The 17,462-nt window shown below is 46.1% G+C and overlaps 1 protein-coding gene across 1 annotated transcript in view; it reads left to right on the top strand.

The window, feature by feature from the left end:
- Ak9 (adenylate kinase 9) overlaps positions 1-17,462 on the top strand; it is a 132,774-nt gene that overhangs the window by 29,495 nt on the left and 85,817 nt on the right. Inside the window, exons 8-12 of the mRNA XM_059272501.1 lie at positions 3,842-3,970; positions 5,934-6,008; positions 9,048-9,146; positions 15,066-15,205; positions 15,285-15,465. Coding sequence (XP_059128484.1) covers positions 3,842-3,970; positions 5,934-6,008; positions 9,048-9,146; positions 15,066-15,205; positions 15,285-15,465 — 624 coding nt within the window. The remainder of the gene's footprint in view (positions 1-3,841; positions 3,971-5,933; positions 6,009-9,047; positions 9,147-15,065; positions 15,206-15,284; positions 15,466-17,462) is intronic.

Raw genomic sequence — 17,462 nt, 5'->3', positions numbered from 1 at the left:
ACATACACCATTTTAAGTCTGCTAGGCACCATGCTTTCACAAAGTAAAAATAATCAGGCAATCTCTTAAGATACAATATTTTTATCAGGTATTTGAGAATTTAATACATTCATTTTGATCCTGTTTCCCTACTCCTGTCCTTCACCCCTCCAGGATCTGTGCTCTGCCCTTCCAGTCAGCTTGCCTTCTTCCCAATTTCCTATCTCCCCTCCCCCAACTTACCGAGTCCCGTTAGGGCTGCTCCTGTACTCATGGGTGTGAGGCCACCACACGGTCGACCTCCTGGGGACCACACCCCTAATAAAATTGACTCTCCCTCCTTGAGAGGCCATCAACTGTCAGTAGCTCTCCAGCTGGGGTGGGGAGCTCATGAGCTCCCCGGCCCTCCGTGATGGAATGCTGAATGACTTGATCATGGGCAACAGGCACCCACAACCGCATGAGTTCATGAATACCGCAGTCCTGTCACATCCAGAAAGCGCTTTCACCCCAGCCCTCCCGAACTGGTTCTCCCATCTTTCTTCTTCTAATTAAAATGTGATCATACCATCTCCCCCCTTTCCATTTCCTCCCCCAGCTCCTCCCATGCTGCCCACTCCCTCTCAAATTCCAAACCTCTTTTGCTTTAATTGATATGGTTTATGTAAATACAAATTGCTGCGTCCATTTAGTATCGCTTCTATGCACATAATTTCAGGGCTGACCAGTTTGGAATTGGCTGGTTCGTCCCTGTGGGAAGACGGCTTCTCCCTCTCTTAGCATTCCTCAGTTGCCTGCAGGTCTTTGTCCAGGGGTAGGGCCTGTGAGATTCTTCCGGTCTGAGCTAGCATGCCTGTTGGAGGTGTTCTTGTTCGGGTCTTGTTTAGGCGGCCACATTGTTGAGGTGTCGAAGCTTCCCTTTCATTTCTAGGAGACGCAGCAGATCTCCTGGTCCTGTGGATCTTAAACCTTCCCGCCTCCTCTTCTGTGATGTCCCCTGAGCCCGAGGTACAGCAGCTGTATTACAGTACATGTGTCCCTGGGGCTGGGCACACACGATCGGTGGTTCTCTGCATTTTTACCAGTCATATTTTTCTGTGATAGCCTCTGACTGTTGCAAAGAGAAGTTTCCTGGATGAGGGATGAGAGCAACACCTAGCTGAGGGTATAAGGACAAGCGCTTAGAAGGTAGTTAGGGACCATACTGGCAGACTGAGGTGGTGGGTTCTCCTCTAAGACCCATGACCTCACCAGCCCCAGGTAGGTAGGTGGCTAGGTTTCCAGCACCAGGCATGATAGTCCGCCCATTGAGTGGACCTATGGCTCTCACGTCTTAGGAGACTTGATTTAAGCCAATAGAGTCAGATTTTTACTTGAACCTATAATAAAGATGGAAATTCTAAGAATGACGCTTCTGAGGTTGAGGGATTTTTGTTTGTATTTTTCTTGTTTTGTTTTGAGATTATAATATAGTTCCATGCTTCCCCTTCCACTTTCCTCCCTCCAGCCCCCACATTCTTCCTCTCTTCCAAATTCATGGTTTCTTCTTCACTGATTGTTGGGGTGTGTGTGTGTGTGTGTGTGTGTGTGTGTGTGTGTGTGTGTGCCCAGCTACATAAACCTACTCAGCCCACATAATGTTACTTATGTGTATATGTTTTCAGGGCTGACCAACTGGTGTGCTTCTCCGGGGGAAGGCTGTCTCTCCCACTCTAAGCATTCCTGAGTTTCCCGTAGTTCTCTGTCAAGGGTTGAAGCCTGGAGTGCTTTTCTGTCTGTGTTTACTTGAACCTGTAAAAAAGATGAAGATCCTAAGTATAGCACATGTGGGTTTTTTACTAGGTCGAACCCGAGTGTGCATTTCACACTTGCGCCACACGCCAATGTACTCGCCGTGTTTCAGGGGCTCAGCAGGTCACAGCAGCTGTCACGGCAGGCACAAGTCTTGGCTCTGACCCTTATTTTCCCCACAACCCTTGTCATGTTCTGAAACCATATTAACTCTTCGCTTGCTTGTAATGTGTGTACGCTGCTGAATGTGGTATTCCTACGAAGTACGCCTGGACCAGTGTTTTACGTGGAGTAAGTAACACAGAGCTGGGGAGTGACTACATGCTTGACTCAGCAAGCCTGCTAGCAGCACTCTGTGCTACAGAGATGGCAGCATCTTCAGAGAAGACCATCTGTACTGGACACTTCAAAATGCACAACCTTTGGCCCAGTTATTCCAATTTTAGAAAGTATTCTGTGGGGATTTTAGCAGTATAAATATATATTGCCCAGTATAATACAAAATTGCTCATTGCAATATTTTTATAATTATAAAAATCAGAAGCACCCTTATTTATCCAGCTATAGAGCAATAATTAAGTCATCATATATACATGGAAATAAATATATTACTGGATCAATAAATATTTAAGAAGGCCTATAAAATGGTTTATTTAGATGACAAGAGTCAAATTGTGTGAATTATTTATGAGCATGCATTGATAAAAAAAACTAGGAAGAATAATTATGATCTAAACATGGTATAGGTGATGGTAAATGCCTTTCATCCCAGCGCTCAGGAGACTAAGGCAGGAGGATCACAAGGATGCCAGCCTGGAATATAGTGAACCTAGGCCAGCCTGGGCTCCGTGGCTAGACTCAGTCTCAGTGATGAAATGAGAACCTAGATAAACGGCTCAGCACTGAGAGCTTGCACTGCCCCTGGAGAGGAACTAACTGAGCTCTGTCCCAGCACCCACACTGAGCGCACACAGCTGCCTGTAGCTCCAAGAGGATCCAACCACCTCCGACCTCTGTAGGCATTCTCTCTCTCTCTCTCTCTCTCTCTCTCTCTCTCTCTCTCTCTCTCTCTCTCTCACACACACACACACACACACACACACAATTTAAATAATAAAAATCTTAAAATGATCTAGAATAATATATGCCAGGCCCTGTTCCCTTTGCCTTAAAACTACTTTCTCCCTAGAAAACTCTTTTTGTGACCATCTGATATGAAAAGGCACCTTTTCTGCCTTGACCCTGCTGTATGCCTCTTCTTGGTACTTAGCTAGGTACTGTTCAGTCACGTGATTGACTGAATGATGGAATTCAGTGAGTGTGCTGGCAATACCCTCTGCACATTGCTAATATGCCTCATCCATTAGAATTATGGGCCAACGTTTATTCATTTCCGAGCAGCTCAGGACATGCCGTCTTTTCCAAACAGCCCCTACTATTCTCCTCAGAAGTGAATCACTTTCCCTCCTCAGACTAGCTCTGTGTTACATACGTGCCACCTGCTTACGCCATCGTTTCCAACGGCAACGTGAGTCCTTGAGTGCAGCATGTCAGTGTCGTATACGAAGCTCCTAGAATGGCGCTTCTGATGTAGTAGGCACTCCATAACTGCTCACTGGGTGAGTGAAGGCAGAGACTCCAACTTTTCTCTTTGCTTCAAAAAAATGTCACCCTTCTGCTCTTCTGTTTATTGAGAATGACAACAAAAAATTAGCCACTGCTGGGCCGGGTGGTGGTGGCGCACACCTATAATCCCAGCACTCAGGAGGCAGAGGCAGGTAGATCTCTGTGAGTTTGAGGCCAGCCTGGTCTACAGAGTGAGTTCCAGGACAGGCTTCAAAGCTACACAGAGAAACTCTGTCTCGAAAACACACACACACACACACACACACACACACACAAAGTTCAGTTTCCAAAGAAGACTCCCGGGAGTGCTCCCTCTCTAAGACATGAGTCCTCAGTCTCCAGCCTTCCTCTTGTCCTTGCTTCTCCCCACAAGATGGTGTTCCGGAATGCCCCTCATAAACGAGACAGCCATTACTCTAAAGAGTTTTTATGTTTCCCCATTTAGGCACTGATTGCTGAGATGCAGATGGTGGCAGAAATGCTTCAACACCTGGTTCAGAGGCCTGAGGATTATTTGGAGAACATCGAAAATACTGTGAAACTCTATAAGGAAGAACTTCTTGATGCTTTAGAAGTGAGAACAAGGCATTGCTAAAGTGGGAGTGTTGACATGTGTGCTTTGTCTGTGGTCACATGGCTTTCAACTGTCTTTGTTTGATGGGAGCCTTCAGAAAAGGCTTCCACCTCCAGGTCTCTTTCTTTTTTAAAGGTGTACTTATTTTGTGTGTATATGCGCACGTGTGTGTGTGTGTGTGTGTGTGTGTGTGTGTGTGTGTGGTATGTGTATGTGTATGTGATGTATATGGATGTGTAGTGTGTGTATGTATGTGTGTCTATGTGTGTGTGTGTGGTGTGTGTGTGGTGTGTGGTGTGTATGTGTGTGTGTGTTTATGTGTACCATATGTATTCAGGAGCCTTTGAGGCCCAGAGAGGGTAAAGGAACCTGGGCTGGAGTTACCGGCAGTTATGAGCCACCACATGGGACCGGAATGGAACCCGGGTCCTCTGTGAGAGCAGCGAAACTCTTAACCACTAAGCCATCTCTCCAGCCCAGGTCTCTTTCTCATGGTCATGTTATTTTACCCCTACAAAGCACCTCTGTGCTTCTCGGGATCAATTGTTTTTCTAAAGTCACTAGGCTGTTTACAGAGACCTCACTAGCTGGATGAAAAGTTAAAACAGAGCCCATTTTTAACTCAGTTTGTCAGACTATAAGAGCTAAACTAGCCAGTGATGGCAGGACAGTCTCTCTGCAGTGCTTGTGAGACTTTTGAATTACACAGCCTTCCAGAAAGCCAATAAACAGTGCCTACTGATGGTAGAAACCTGCTTTTAGAAAGCTAGCCCTTTTCAGTGTCTGGGGATAAAGTATAAAGACACTCAGTAGGTGTTCAACACATGTATGTGTGCAGTACTTATGTCAAGGAGGAGGATGGGAATAAAGAGGATGAAGAGTATGTCTGGCCGGGCGGTGGTGACACACGCCTTTAGTCTCAGTACCCGGGAGGCAGATGCAGGCTGATCTCTGTGAGTTCGAGGCCAGCCTGGTCTACAGAGCGAGATCCAGGAAAGGCACAAAGCTACACAGAGAAACTCTGTCTCGTAAAACCAAAAAAAAAAAAAAAAAAAAAAAAAAGAGTATGTCTGACTGTCCCTCAATGGCTGCTGTAAGTCCAACTACTTTGATAATTATTGAAGGAAATATATTTTAATTTAAAAAAATGTAGAAATGCTTTAAAACAATTATCAAGATGGTATAATCTACTTAAATGTGGAATAGCAGAGGAGTGTTAGGTAAGAGCGGTAGCCACACTATGTAATCCTATACAACATGAAGATGTGATGTGGGCATGATCTTGTAGAGATATAGAAGAATATTAATCATAATGTTTATTGGGAAAGTAGGCTCCAGAGTTTGACACACATTATGATCTCAAATATGCAGAAAAGACTTCACAGAATAAAAGATGAATGGGAAACAGTAGTAGCTTCCTTTCAGTGCCTGGATTAAAGATGCTTTTCCTTGTATTCTTCTGTTTTGTAAATTTTCTATAAAACAAGTGTGCTCAACAGTAATAAAAGGTGCATCGTACTACTTAAATGATGCTATTATCTCTATGAAGAAAGTGTGATTTAAAATTCAATCAGCTTTCTCTGTGGTTTCAAAAAAAATAGCAAAGCTACAGTTATGTGCTGTAAAATGCCCTGAAAACCTTCTGTAATTGGGAAGGACTTTTAACTTCTGAGGAGAAGAAAAATGAGGCGGGGGAAGGGGCAGGAACTGGGGGTGTAGCTCAGTGATCAAGCAGTTGTCTAGTCTGTCCAAATCCCCAGCACCTCAAACAAATGTTCATGGTAGGAAGGCTAGCTCTGCTTTTGCAGAAAACCTGCCCAATGATGAAGATGACGCCCATTATAACCTGCATAAGGTGAATGAATTAGCTCTTAAGATCTCCTATTGGCTATCAAGATTTTCATCTTGTATTCAACTCTCTCTATCACCTTGAGTTATCAGATTTCTATTTGGTTTTCTCCAGGAGATAATGGCTGAGCATAATCCCCAGTACCTCATCGAGCTGGACGGGAATAAGTCGCCAGAGGACCTCTTCACAGTGAGTGCAAGGTGCAGCCCAGACATCTTGCAGCTGAGTGACTCTGAAATGTTCAGTGCTGTACTTGTTCTGTGAGCAGAATTCCACCTCTAGTTCAGGACCATTCATTTTTGCTTCGACACTTTAAAATTCATCTGTTCATGTTGAAGGCAAAACTACTTTTGAATTTAAAATTTCCCTTTGACCACAGTGTCTCCAAGGAAAGTAAAAGCAAATGGCAGATAATAAGCACAGGCTGGGAGGCTGAATATCGCCAGTCATTAAGGGTGTGCAGCTTAAAACCAGAATGGCTGCCACTTTACACCCACTGTGATCACTAAAGATTTGTGTTACGAATGAGATTCTAGGTCTAATACCCAGCACCGCAAATCAGTGAATAACACAAAACACAATAACCATTTTTTACAATCTCCTAAATATCTGTCATAATGATAAGCTCTAGGAATGCATATGGGAAGGAAGCTGACGAATTCGTGAGTGCCTCCCATCATACAGCGTCCACTATATTGAAGAAAATAAATATACAAGAGGTAGTTTGTGTTATAGTTAGAGAAGTATACGGTATTAAGGAGCTCATGACAAAAGAGCAAATCCTAATGGTCATCTGTGTGAATTTCACCTAGAGGATGAGTAAGAATTAGACCCTGAAGGCTAGGTGCCCGAGTAGGTTGGACACATTCTCTGCTCAGGGAAGAGTCTGTACAAAGGCCCTGGGGTTGAGAAAAAACAGAGTGAACTGTAGGAACTGAGCTTATGGAGGTGAGATAGGAAGTGTGGAGTAGTCCCAGGGTTCTACAGAACTGGGAAGAGACTTCAGTTAAAGAGTGCAGACCTCATCATGAGGGAACAGACAACCAGTGAGAGGTTTGAAGCCAGAAAGCTAACAATCTCCTCAGACTGCATGAGGAGAAAGTAGTGGACACACAAGCTGGTGGTAGGATAGCTCCTTGTGGCTCTCCTGGTCAGTCCAGCGGAAGATGGCGTCTTAACCTACGCTGGTAGCAGTAGGAGTGGGCAGAGGAGGGTGGAGGAAGGCAGAAATGCCTCCCAAGTCTACATGGTGGGAGCTGTCAGCCGCTTAGCAAGGGAATTAAGAGAGGAAGAATTGAGGACAACGACTTACCTCCCTGGGGGCGCCATGCTAAGGAGAGCAGTGGTGGAGGCAGACCAGAGAGCAGCCTGGTCCTCACGGGGACATGTGCCTGTAAGAGTACAAGCCCTCTCTGCTCTTTGCCAAAGCCGGGGGTCATCTAATTGAATCTAAAAGTGACGCCTGCCACAGCTGTTCACTCCTCTTTCCCAGTCTCGTCTTCTCTTGGCCTCTAGGAGCCCCACAACAATGGCATCTTTGCTTCTCCTGGACACGTCAAGGACCTAATGTCTAAGGCTGAGGACAGTAGAGTTTTCAGTCCCTGGGAACTCTTCTGTGCCCCACTCGTCCTTCCGTCCCCTTTAGGAGACCTCATTGGGTCTAATGGCATTGACTACCTTCTCAGAAATGCATGACTTAAAATCTTTTTACTGTCCTGGATCTTTCCCCCAAATCGTATACTTAGCTCCCTCAGTCAACATTCAACAGCTGCATGTCCAATTAGATGCCTAATACTCACTTCATAGTGAAACGTGCAGGATACTACTCCATGACCAGCACTGTCCACCCCAAATGTGCGTCTTCCTTGGTTTTCCCCTTTCAGTAAGTGTCGACTCCATCCTCAGAACCCTGCTCTTGTCTATGGTTCTCCTATCTGCAGCCCATCCATCAGCACACACAGACCTCTTCGGTCTGCGCTGAGCATTTCCCTGCCTTTTGCTACCTGCACACACTTCTTGAGGATAGAAGCCTCAAGAAGCCTGACTGAGACTTGTCAAATGTTCAGGTCTCAGTTTGGAACTGGTACTCTAGAACATTCCATTTTCCAAAGCAAGTAACATGGAGAAGCTGAGCATTAAGGGGCTAAGGAAGTATATGCCACCTAAAATGGACTAATGTGTTAACGAGGAAAGCCGGACAAGGTCGAAATGTGAGCAGTAATCCAGTCTACTCCAGACTTCATCCACACCATCAGGCTTCCGACTGCCTCACCATCTCTCAAAACACATTTTTTATTGGCTTGGTTTTTTACCTCAGATTCCTCCACATAGTATCTGTATTAGTTTCCTAGACTTGCCATGGGAGAGTTCCACAAACCGGGGAACTGAAAGAACAGACCTTATTCTCTCATAGTTCAGTCAAGGTGCTGTCGGGGCTGTACTCCACACAGATCATCGGCTAGACCCCATTCTCACCTCCTCCAGCTCCTGTGTCCTTGGCATTCTACCGTCCGTAACAGCATAAACTTCAGTATCTGCCTCTCCTTCACTGGGCTCTTTTTCATCTACCTAAGAAGGGCCAGGGTCAGAGGCCAGCATGTCATGGGTTGAAATGTGTCCTCTAAAAATATTTCAAAAATCCAACTTTAGTCTGTGACTGTGACCTTATTTGAACATGAGGTCTTTGAGTACTCATTCCAGTTAAGATAAGGCCATATTTAACTGGAGTGTCTCAGTCCCATGAGGACAGCCTCGGTCATAGAGGCAGAAGGTAACAGTGTCACAGCAGGGGGAGAGAGTGGAGTCGTGCATACAGAAGCCAAGAAATACCGAAGAGCTGGGACTGGGGCTCCGTCGGTTCAGAGCGTAGCGAGCACGGGTGAAGCCCCAGCTTCTGTCCCCTGCACTGCACCAAGTGGACAGGATGCTGTCACCCCGCTCTCAGGAGGTGGGGACAGGCAGTTCAGAACTGCAAAATCATCTTCAACTACATATCAAGTTCCAGGAGAGCCTGGGGTACATAAAATGTTGCCGCCAAAGAGCAAACTATTGAAAAAGATTTTAAAAATTATCAAAGATCTCCAGTAGTGCATAGCCGCAGGAAAGCCTGGGTGGGTTCCGCCCAGAATCTCAGGAGAAGCATGAGCCTGAACCGCGGGCCCGTGACTTTTTCGTAAGGTTGGACAGACTCGAGTCCAATATATTCAAATATCTGTTCTTTAAATGTAGACCGTTATAGAGCGGCTGAAATACTTGAATCTGAGAAGAGCAGCCATTGTCACCAAGCTGCAGAGCACTGAGGAAGAAGTGGCTGACATAGTGGACACTGTAAGTTCCCCTGGCCTGTCTGAGAGCATGCCTGTTCGGTGTTAGCGTGCGCCCCACGGCCTGTCCGAGAGCATGCCTGTTCGGTGTTAGCGTGCGCCCCACGGCCTGTCCGAGAGCATGCCTGTTCCGTGTTAGCGTGCGCCCCACGGCCCGTCCGAGAGCATGTCTGTTCGGTGTTAGCGTGCACCCCACGGCCTCTGTCTGAGAGCATGTCTGTTCGGTGTTAGCGTGCACCCCACGGCCTCTGTCTGAGAGCATGCTTGTTCCGTGTTAGCATGTGCCCATGGCCTCTGTCTGAGAGCATGCCTGTTCGGTGTTAGCGTGCACCCCACGGCCTGTCTGAGAGCATGCCTGTTCAGTGTTAGCATGTGTCCCACGGCCTGTCTGAGAGCATGCCTGTTCGGTGTTAGCGTGCACCCCATGGCCTCTGTCTGAGAGCATGTCTGTTCAGTGTTAGCGTGCGCCCCACGGCCTGTCCGAGAGCATGTCTGTTTGGTGTTAGCGTGCGCCCCATGGCCTCCGTCTGAGAGCATGCCTGTTCGGTGTTAGCGTGCACCCCATGGCCTCTGTCCGAGAGCATGCCTGTTCGGTGTTAGCGTGCGCCCCACGGCCTCTGAGAGCATGCCTGTTCGGTGTTAGTGTGCGCCCCACGGCCTCTGTCTGAGAGCATGCCTGTTCGGTGTTAGCATGCACCCCACGGCCTCTGTCTGAGAGCATGCCTGTTCGGTGTTAGTGTGTGCCCCACGGCCTCTGTCCGAGAGCATGCCTGTTCGGTGTTAGTGTGTGCTCCACGGCCTCTGTCCGAGAGCATGCCTGTTCAGTGTTAGCGTGCGCCCCACGGCCTCTGAGAGCATGCCTGTTCGGTGTTAGCGTGCGGCCCACGGCCTCCGTCAGAGAGCATGTCTGTTCGGTGTTAGTGTGCACCCCACAGCCTCTGTCTGAGAGCATGCCTGTTCGGTGTTAGCTGCGTCCTACGGTGTGCCCCACGGCCTAGGGAACAGCTCTCCATAATGGTATCTTCTTCCAGGAAGAAACCATGGTCTGAGCACAGTCTTCTTTGTGACACTAACCACAGCCAAGCAGAGATTTCCGAATAACAAATGCAGGGGGTAACATCAGAGCTATTTTATACCTCAAGGGGTAAACGGATGGGGAAGAGAAGGAAACACAAATCCACGTTAACATTTTTAGAGCATCAAAGAAATCGAACCTTCGAAGAACCTCGCCTGCACAAGCACGCATTCACTGTCACGCACTGAAGTGGCTGCTGTGCTGGCTCGGATGGGCTGGGGCTCCGTGAGGGATAAGATGCTGGTCAGACAGGAACTGCCAGGTGCTAAGGGCTCCCAGGGTCCGTGGAAGAGTCTACCAGCCAGCTGAGGATTCTAATCTGAGGGATAGTCAATGAATCTAAGCACACTGAGTTCTTTAGTCCAATCACTTTATTCTTCTAAATCCATTCTATCTACAGTTTCTTTTCTGCTCTCTTACTTAGCTCCTCTCGGTCCCTCCTGCTCTCGGTCCCTTCTGCTGTTCTCTCTTCTCTACCTAGTTCTTTCCATCTCCGTCCTCATCTTTGTTCTTCTCCATCCATCCTCCTAGTGCTCTCAGAGAACCAGTATATGTACCCACACAGTAATTCTTTGGTAAAGCAAAGCGAGGCTTGAAGTTTTCAGGATCTCAGAGAGAGGTGATAAGGATCCACACATAAAGCAATAATTGTCAGCTTCCAATTACAACTCAAAAGGAGAGTGACTAAAGGGGAGTTCTCTGGTAGGGTCAACTAAAGGCTAAGATCAATTAGGGAATCTAGGAATAGCACCTGGCTGAGGAGGAATTAAAAACTTAATTTGCACAAGAAAGAAGCTTGGCACCTATCACCTGCCTGGCCTGGAGGCAATCTTCTTGGGTCAGTGGGAAGTAACTGCCTTAACTCAGTAACTAGCAAGTGGCTAAAACATCATCCCAGGAATGTGAGCAGTAAATCTCTTAAGTTAGGGTCTTGTGTAAATAACCCAGGGTGAAGGTGAGGAGTTGAGGATTTAATTGCTAGTGGTTTCTCTCTCTCTCTCTCTCTCTCTCTCTCTCTCTCTCTCTCTCTCTCTCTCTTTCCTTTCAATAAACATTCATTGAGCACCTACTGTGTGTCAGGCACTGTGGCTAGGTGCTGGAAATACATCACTGACTAGCACACAGCCCCTGTCCTGGAGGAGCTCACAGTCTATTGGAGGGGAAACGTATATAAACACAAGGTTATTTTCTCTTATCTGTAGTGAGATGAGCTCATGTTTATCTATGTGCAGTTTGTCCTTGGAAAAAGGTATCTTTGCTGAAATACTTTTGTCTGGAGAGTGGCCCTGGCCAGATATATGTTAATGAAAAATAAACACAGCTGGGGCCAGTTATCCAATTACCCCAAATGTATAGGGAAAGTTGTGCCCAAGATTGAGATGCAGTCGTGAGATTACATGTACAACAACATGGAGATGCACGGTAAATGGGGAGAATCATAGCTGTTATTGCACAAGAAGTTTACAACAAGAGACAGCCAGTTCATTCAAAAGGCAGTAATTCCATAACACCTTGTGTGATGGTTTCCTCTAATAGGACCCTTAGTTCTGATAGGTTGACCTTCTGAACTCTAGTTGTCACTGCTGTATACTCCCATGGACTTTCACTACCAGCGGCTCTCAATAGTTTGGTCTATTCTGGGAGGTTCAGCTTAGCTTATATGCATAGACAATTTTAAAACAGTGGAACTGTAAGTAGATACCAAAATTCAAACAGGCTAATAGCTGCAGAGGTCGTTTTGTTATCCCACACCATGTAACCTGGCGGTCTCAGCCGGTCAGTGCAGGTGGAGTCTACGAGCTGGTACTGCAGAGGAAGGGAAGTGAGCACAGAGTCTGAGAAATAGCTGTGAGAAATGTTTGTGCTTCCCTTTGACATAAAAGACCAGGAGTTGTGAATATGTTCATCGAGATAGATTATCTCCATGATCCGAAATTAAGTCCCATGCCCAATTAATTCTGCGAGCTTTGTGGGGCTGCAGAGATGACTCAGTGGTTACTAATGCATACTGCTCTTGCAGAGGACTCAGGTTTGGTTGCCAGCACCCACATGGTGGTTCACAACCATCTGTAACTCCAGTTACAGGCAATCTGACCCCTTCTTCTGACCGCCTCAGGCACTAGGTGCCCGTATACATACTCAGGCAAACAGGCAAACACATAAAATAAAAATAAGCCTCAAAAAATATCTGAGAACTCTTGCTTTAGCATTATATACTCTATGAAAGTATTTGGTTAAAGTTGATTGATCTGCCAGCTTCTGTGTGTCTTGAAGGACTCTAGACAGATGCTTTCCAACTAAAGGCAGGTGATGTTTCTAGAATCATCGCCGTGATATAGCTAAAGCAGGGAGTCTTAGCCCTGACTGTACAGTGGGGGTTCATAGAAAGCTTTTGACACATACTAGTGCCCAGACCACCTTAAACAGAATTTCTGGGGCAAGATCTAGTGCTGATTAAAGCCGAACAGAGTTGTATGTGGTATCAAAGCACATGTGACAAAAGGAAACCTAAAACCTTCATACACCGAAGACATTGTCAGCAGAGTGAACTCACGTGATGGAGGGGATCTCTACAAATCATACATGCAACAAGGGACTGGTGTCCAAACACATGAAGAATCTCCAATATACAGCAGTGAACAAAGTGGGCAAGGGAACTGAGTAGACGTTTCTCCAGAGCAAAGATATAAATAGCCAACAAGAACATGAAAGGGGGCTAGAGAAATAGCTTAGTGGTTGAGAGCACTGGCTGCTCTTCCGGAGGACCTAGTTTTAATTCCTAGCACCCACAAGGCAGCTCACAACCATTAGTAGCTCCAGCTCTGGGGGATCTGATGCCTCTGGCATCTTTAGGCACATATCCATATGCTCTCACACACACCTACGCATCATTTAAAAATAATAAAAATTAAAAATGTGTTCAGTATTACTAATGATGGGGAACGGACAATCCAAAGTACAGTGATACCCCACTTCATATGCAGAAGAATGTTACCCAGAAATCAGGACATCAAGTGTTAGCAAATGTAGGAGAAATTGGAACTCTTTTGCATTGTTGCTTGGAATATTGAATGATCTCAGATTAGGGTCCAAGAGGGACACAGAATTACCAGGAACTAAGGAGTTTATTACAAGAGTTATTAGTGCCATGAACGGACAGACAGAGAGAAAACAGTGTAGCAGGGCTCTGAGGTAAGTGCAGGCTCCACTGCCAGAGGCAGGCATCGTGGTGGGTGTCTGGAGAGAGTACATCAGGGCTTACTACCAAAAGCAGGAGTCTCTTCTTAGACCTTTCGGAGAATGGGGGAGGTTTCGGAGCACAGGCTGATAGCCAGCCTCTTGATTCCTAGGAAGGAGGCAGAGAACAGGATGTGTGACCCACACCCCTTGGCCATGACTCACATCTCCCAGGTGAGAGGCCCTGGAACCTGGAAGTCTGTTAGTTAGGGACTTAAAGACAACATCTCAGTAGCACCTGCTAGTGACTATGAGGGAAAGCTGCTGTAGGTGCTGTGGCCTCAGCAGGAGCTGGATTCTAACATAACGTTATATAATATTAAAGATATAAAATGGTGCATCCACTTTTTAAAAATAACGGAATGATTCCTCAGAAAAGGATCCAGTAATTCTCTTTTAGGCATTTCCTCCAAAGAATTGAAAGCAGGAATGCAAACAGATAAGTACATGCAGTCATGAAAGTTATTCTCGATCGCCAAAAGGTGGGAACCTCCAGTGCCTGTCAGTGAGTGAATGGTTGAGCAAAATATGATATATTCACATATGGTGGAATACTATTTGGCCCTAAAAAATAAAAATCTTAGAGCCAAGTGTGATGGTGCATGTCTGTAATCCCAGCACTTGGGAGGCAGAGGCAAGCAGATCTCTGTGAGTTCAAGGCCAGCCTGGTCTCAATAGCAAGTTCAGCCAGGGCTACACAGTGAGACTCAGTCTTAAAAAAAAACAAACAAACAACTGAGTTTGAGGCCAGCATGGTCTATGGAATGAGTTCCAGGACTGTTCAGAGAAATCTTGTCTTGATAAACCAACAAACAAAAATAAACAAATGAAAAAAAAAACCCAGAAACAAAAACAAAAATACAACCGACCAAAACTGACCAAAGGACAGCAGGAAACAGCTTACACTCAGATTCATTCATTGACTAGGAGTCTGGTACATTTTAAAAGTTTATCAATAAGATATTTTCAGGTTCTGACTTTTGAAGTAGATGGTAGAAAATTCCCTGTTACATTTGTTACCACATGAGAGAAAAATATCTGTAAATTTTACATAAGATTTTCTTAAAGAGGTGAAAACTGGACAAGAGAGAGAGCTGAAGTGGTAAAGGCACATGTCCCCAACCCTGGAACCCACTGGCGGAAGCAGAGAGCTGACGCCACCGTGTCCCCTGTGCTGCACACACACACATGGACATACACACACACACACACACACACATACACACACACACACATGCACACGCACACACACACACACACACACACACACGGACGGATGGACGGACGCACATGCACGCGCACACATACACGGACATATACACTTGCACACACATACACACACACATGCACGCGCACATACACACACATGCACATACACACACATGCACGCGCACATACATTCATGTATGCATACATGCACGCACCGATAGATTTTAAAGAAATTAAAACGAATCTTATTAAACCCTGGATGAGTACAGAACGCTGTAACTGACCCCAAAAGCCGACAGGTGCATTCTAAGTTGCTCCCGAGCAGTTAGTACTACCAAATCGGCGCGAACCATTCGGCTGATCCGGGGAAGCCAGGCTCACTGTGTTTGCGGTCCATCGCAGGAGGAGCTGTTCCGGACACTCGCCGCTTACAAGCTCATCGCGCCGCGGTACAGATGGCACCGCAGCAGGTGGGGGCGTTCCTGCCCCGTGGCCCTAAAGGACGGGAACATCTATTCGGGGTCCGCGGATTTTTCCGTGAGGTCGGTAAGCTCCCCAGAGCCTCCCTTTCCAACCTGCCCGGGATGCTCCCAGGTGTTTACTCTTACGGTCTGTTTTAAGTTTTCTAGGTAAAATGTACTGCCTTTCTTCTGAAGAAACATTAAAACTGTTCTCACTGAACCCCCGTCCCTGCCTTCTGCCGCCCATGCCAGTTCCGCCGTGTAAGATCTTTATATTTGGGCCTCGCGGCTCAGGGAGAACGACGCTGTGCAGCCTGTTGGCAGAACACTTCAAAGCGAAGGTAACTGTTTGTCTGCCCCGTGTTCGAATGGTGGAGTTTTAGCGGGACCCGGTACTTGTACTGGGGTTGCCCGGGGTTGCGGTGGGGAAGGCGTCGCCCCATGGTCACAGGTTCTTCCGTCTGTAGTCCCTCCACGCTTCCGACAGCCCCGTGTCTCAGCCACCCATCTCCCGGGTCACACTCCTGCTCCCTCTCACACGCGCCAGTTTCACACCTACTTCAGTGTGATGTCCTCACAGCATCCTCTCCTCCTCCGCGATCGCGTTCTCCACTCTAAATTGTAAAGAAATTATATTCAGCAGTAAAGGCAGCTAGAAGCAGGCAGGTTTGGAATATAACTAAAGGCAAAGCCAAAAGGTTTCATAAGGGTTGGAACATAGAGAAGTTACTAAAGCTTAGTGTGTGTGGAGTGCTCCCCGTGAAGGAAAGCCTGGCAGAGATGATGTGGTCAGAGAAACCGTGAGAGTTCTGGGAGCATTCAAAACGCACAGGGCTTTGAAATATTGTCTACTTGTTTTTATTTTTTATTATGAAATATGAAAACTGAACAGAGAAGAGAAACTAAAGGAATTATAAAATAAATCCCCATATCACCAACCACCCAGTGTAAATACAGACTATTCTCAGCACCCCACAAGCATTCTCCACCCTTTTTCCAAGTGCCAGCCCCCACACACACCCACACACCCACACACACCCACACACCCACACACATACCCACACCCACACACACCCACACACACCCACACACACCCACAAACCCCCACACACCCCCACAGGTAACTACAAGTAGCTAACTTCCATGCTCTTACGGTTTTATGATGGAAGTATACAGTAAGTGCCTTAGCTTAGTTTTGGGTGGTTTTCTGAACCTCGTGGACTTAGTTCACATCCTTTCTGGCTGGTCTCTTTCACCTGACACTATGACTGTAACCGTCACCCATGTTACTGTATGTAGAGTTCATCCATTTTGTTTTAGTTTTATTCTGTTGATTGAACATAGTTTAGAAACATTTGAATGTTCAGAAAGAAAACTCGGGTTGACTTCAGATAGCATTATGAATAATTCTCATAAACATTCTTGTATGGGTCTTTTGCACACACGTACATATTCGTGCTCTGGAAATCTGTCTAGTAGGGCTGTTGCTGGGACTTAAGAGTATGCATATATGTTCTTTCAACTTGTATAGATAATCCCAGACCAGCTCCGCTAGCTTACACTCCACTGGTTGACAACAGAGCTGCTATTCCACATCCTTGCCAACCCTTGTTTGGGGGATCTTCCTAATTTTAACCACTCTACTGTGTCTGGTAATATCTCTTTCACCTAATGACTTGGGAACATTTTCGTGTTTATTGGCCACTTGTATATTGTCTTTTTGAAGTGGGTGTCCATCTATCTTGTCCGTTTTTATTGCATTTCTTGTATTTCAGTAGTGTCTTGGGTGTTCATGTTTCTATATCATTGTGTTGTGTAAACAGCACGGAGATTTTCTGTCATTTGTGATGACTATGACTCCTTTTCATCTCCAGTTTTATTACAGTGACCCCTCCATCTTTCTTTTTCTTCATTAGACTAAGAATTTTTTGACCTTGTTTATTTTTGCAAAGAACCAAAATTTTGTTTCATTGCTTCTTTATATTTTTCTTTAGTCTCCATTTCCGTTCATCTCACCCTAGCCTTTGTTAGTGCTTTTGGGTTGGCTTGTTGTTTTCCTGAAGCCCTGAGGCATCCTGAGGCGCGTCGTTAAGTGATTTATTTAAGAGCTATCTGACTTTTTTTAATCTAAGCACTCACAGCTATAAACTTCCCTCTTAGAGCTGGGATTGCTGTATCCCCAAAAGCACTCAGTTGTGTTTTCATTTATAGTCCAGGAATTTTTTCATCTCCTCCCAGCTTTCTTCAATAACCCTGGCCATTCAAGAGTATCTTGTCTGGTGGGCTGGACAGATGGCTCTGTAGTTAAGAGTGCTTGCTGGTCTTCTAGAGAACAAGA

This window comes from Peromyscus eremicus, chromosome 8b (genome assembly GCF_949786415.1).
Source record: "Peromyscus eremicus chromosome 8b, PerEre_H2_v1, whole genome shotgun sequence".
Taxonomy (NCBI): Eukaryota; Metazoa; Chordata; class Mammalia; order Rodentia; family Cricetidae; genus Peromyscus; species Peromyscus eremicus.
Note: the sequence above shows the minus strand (reverse complement) of the source record. Positions and strands in the feature narration are given on the sequence as shown.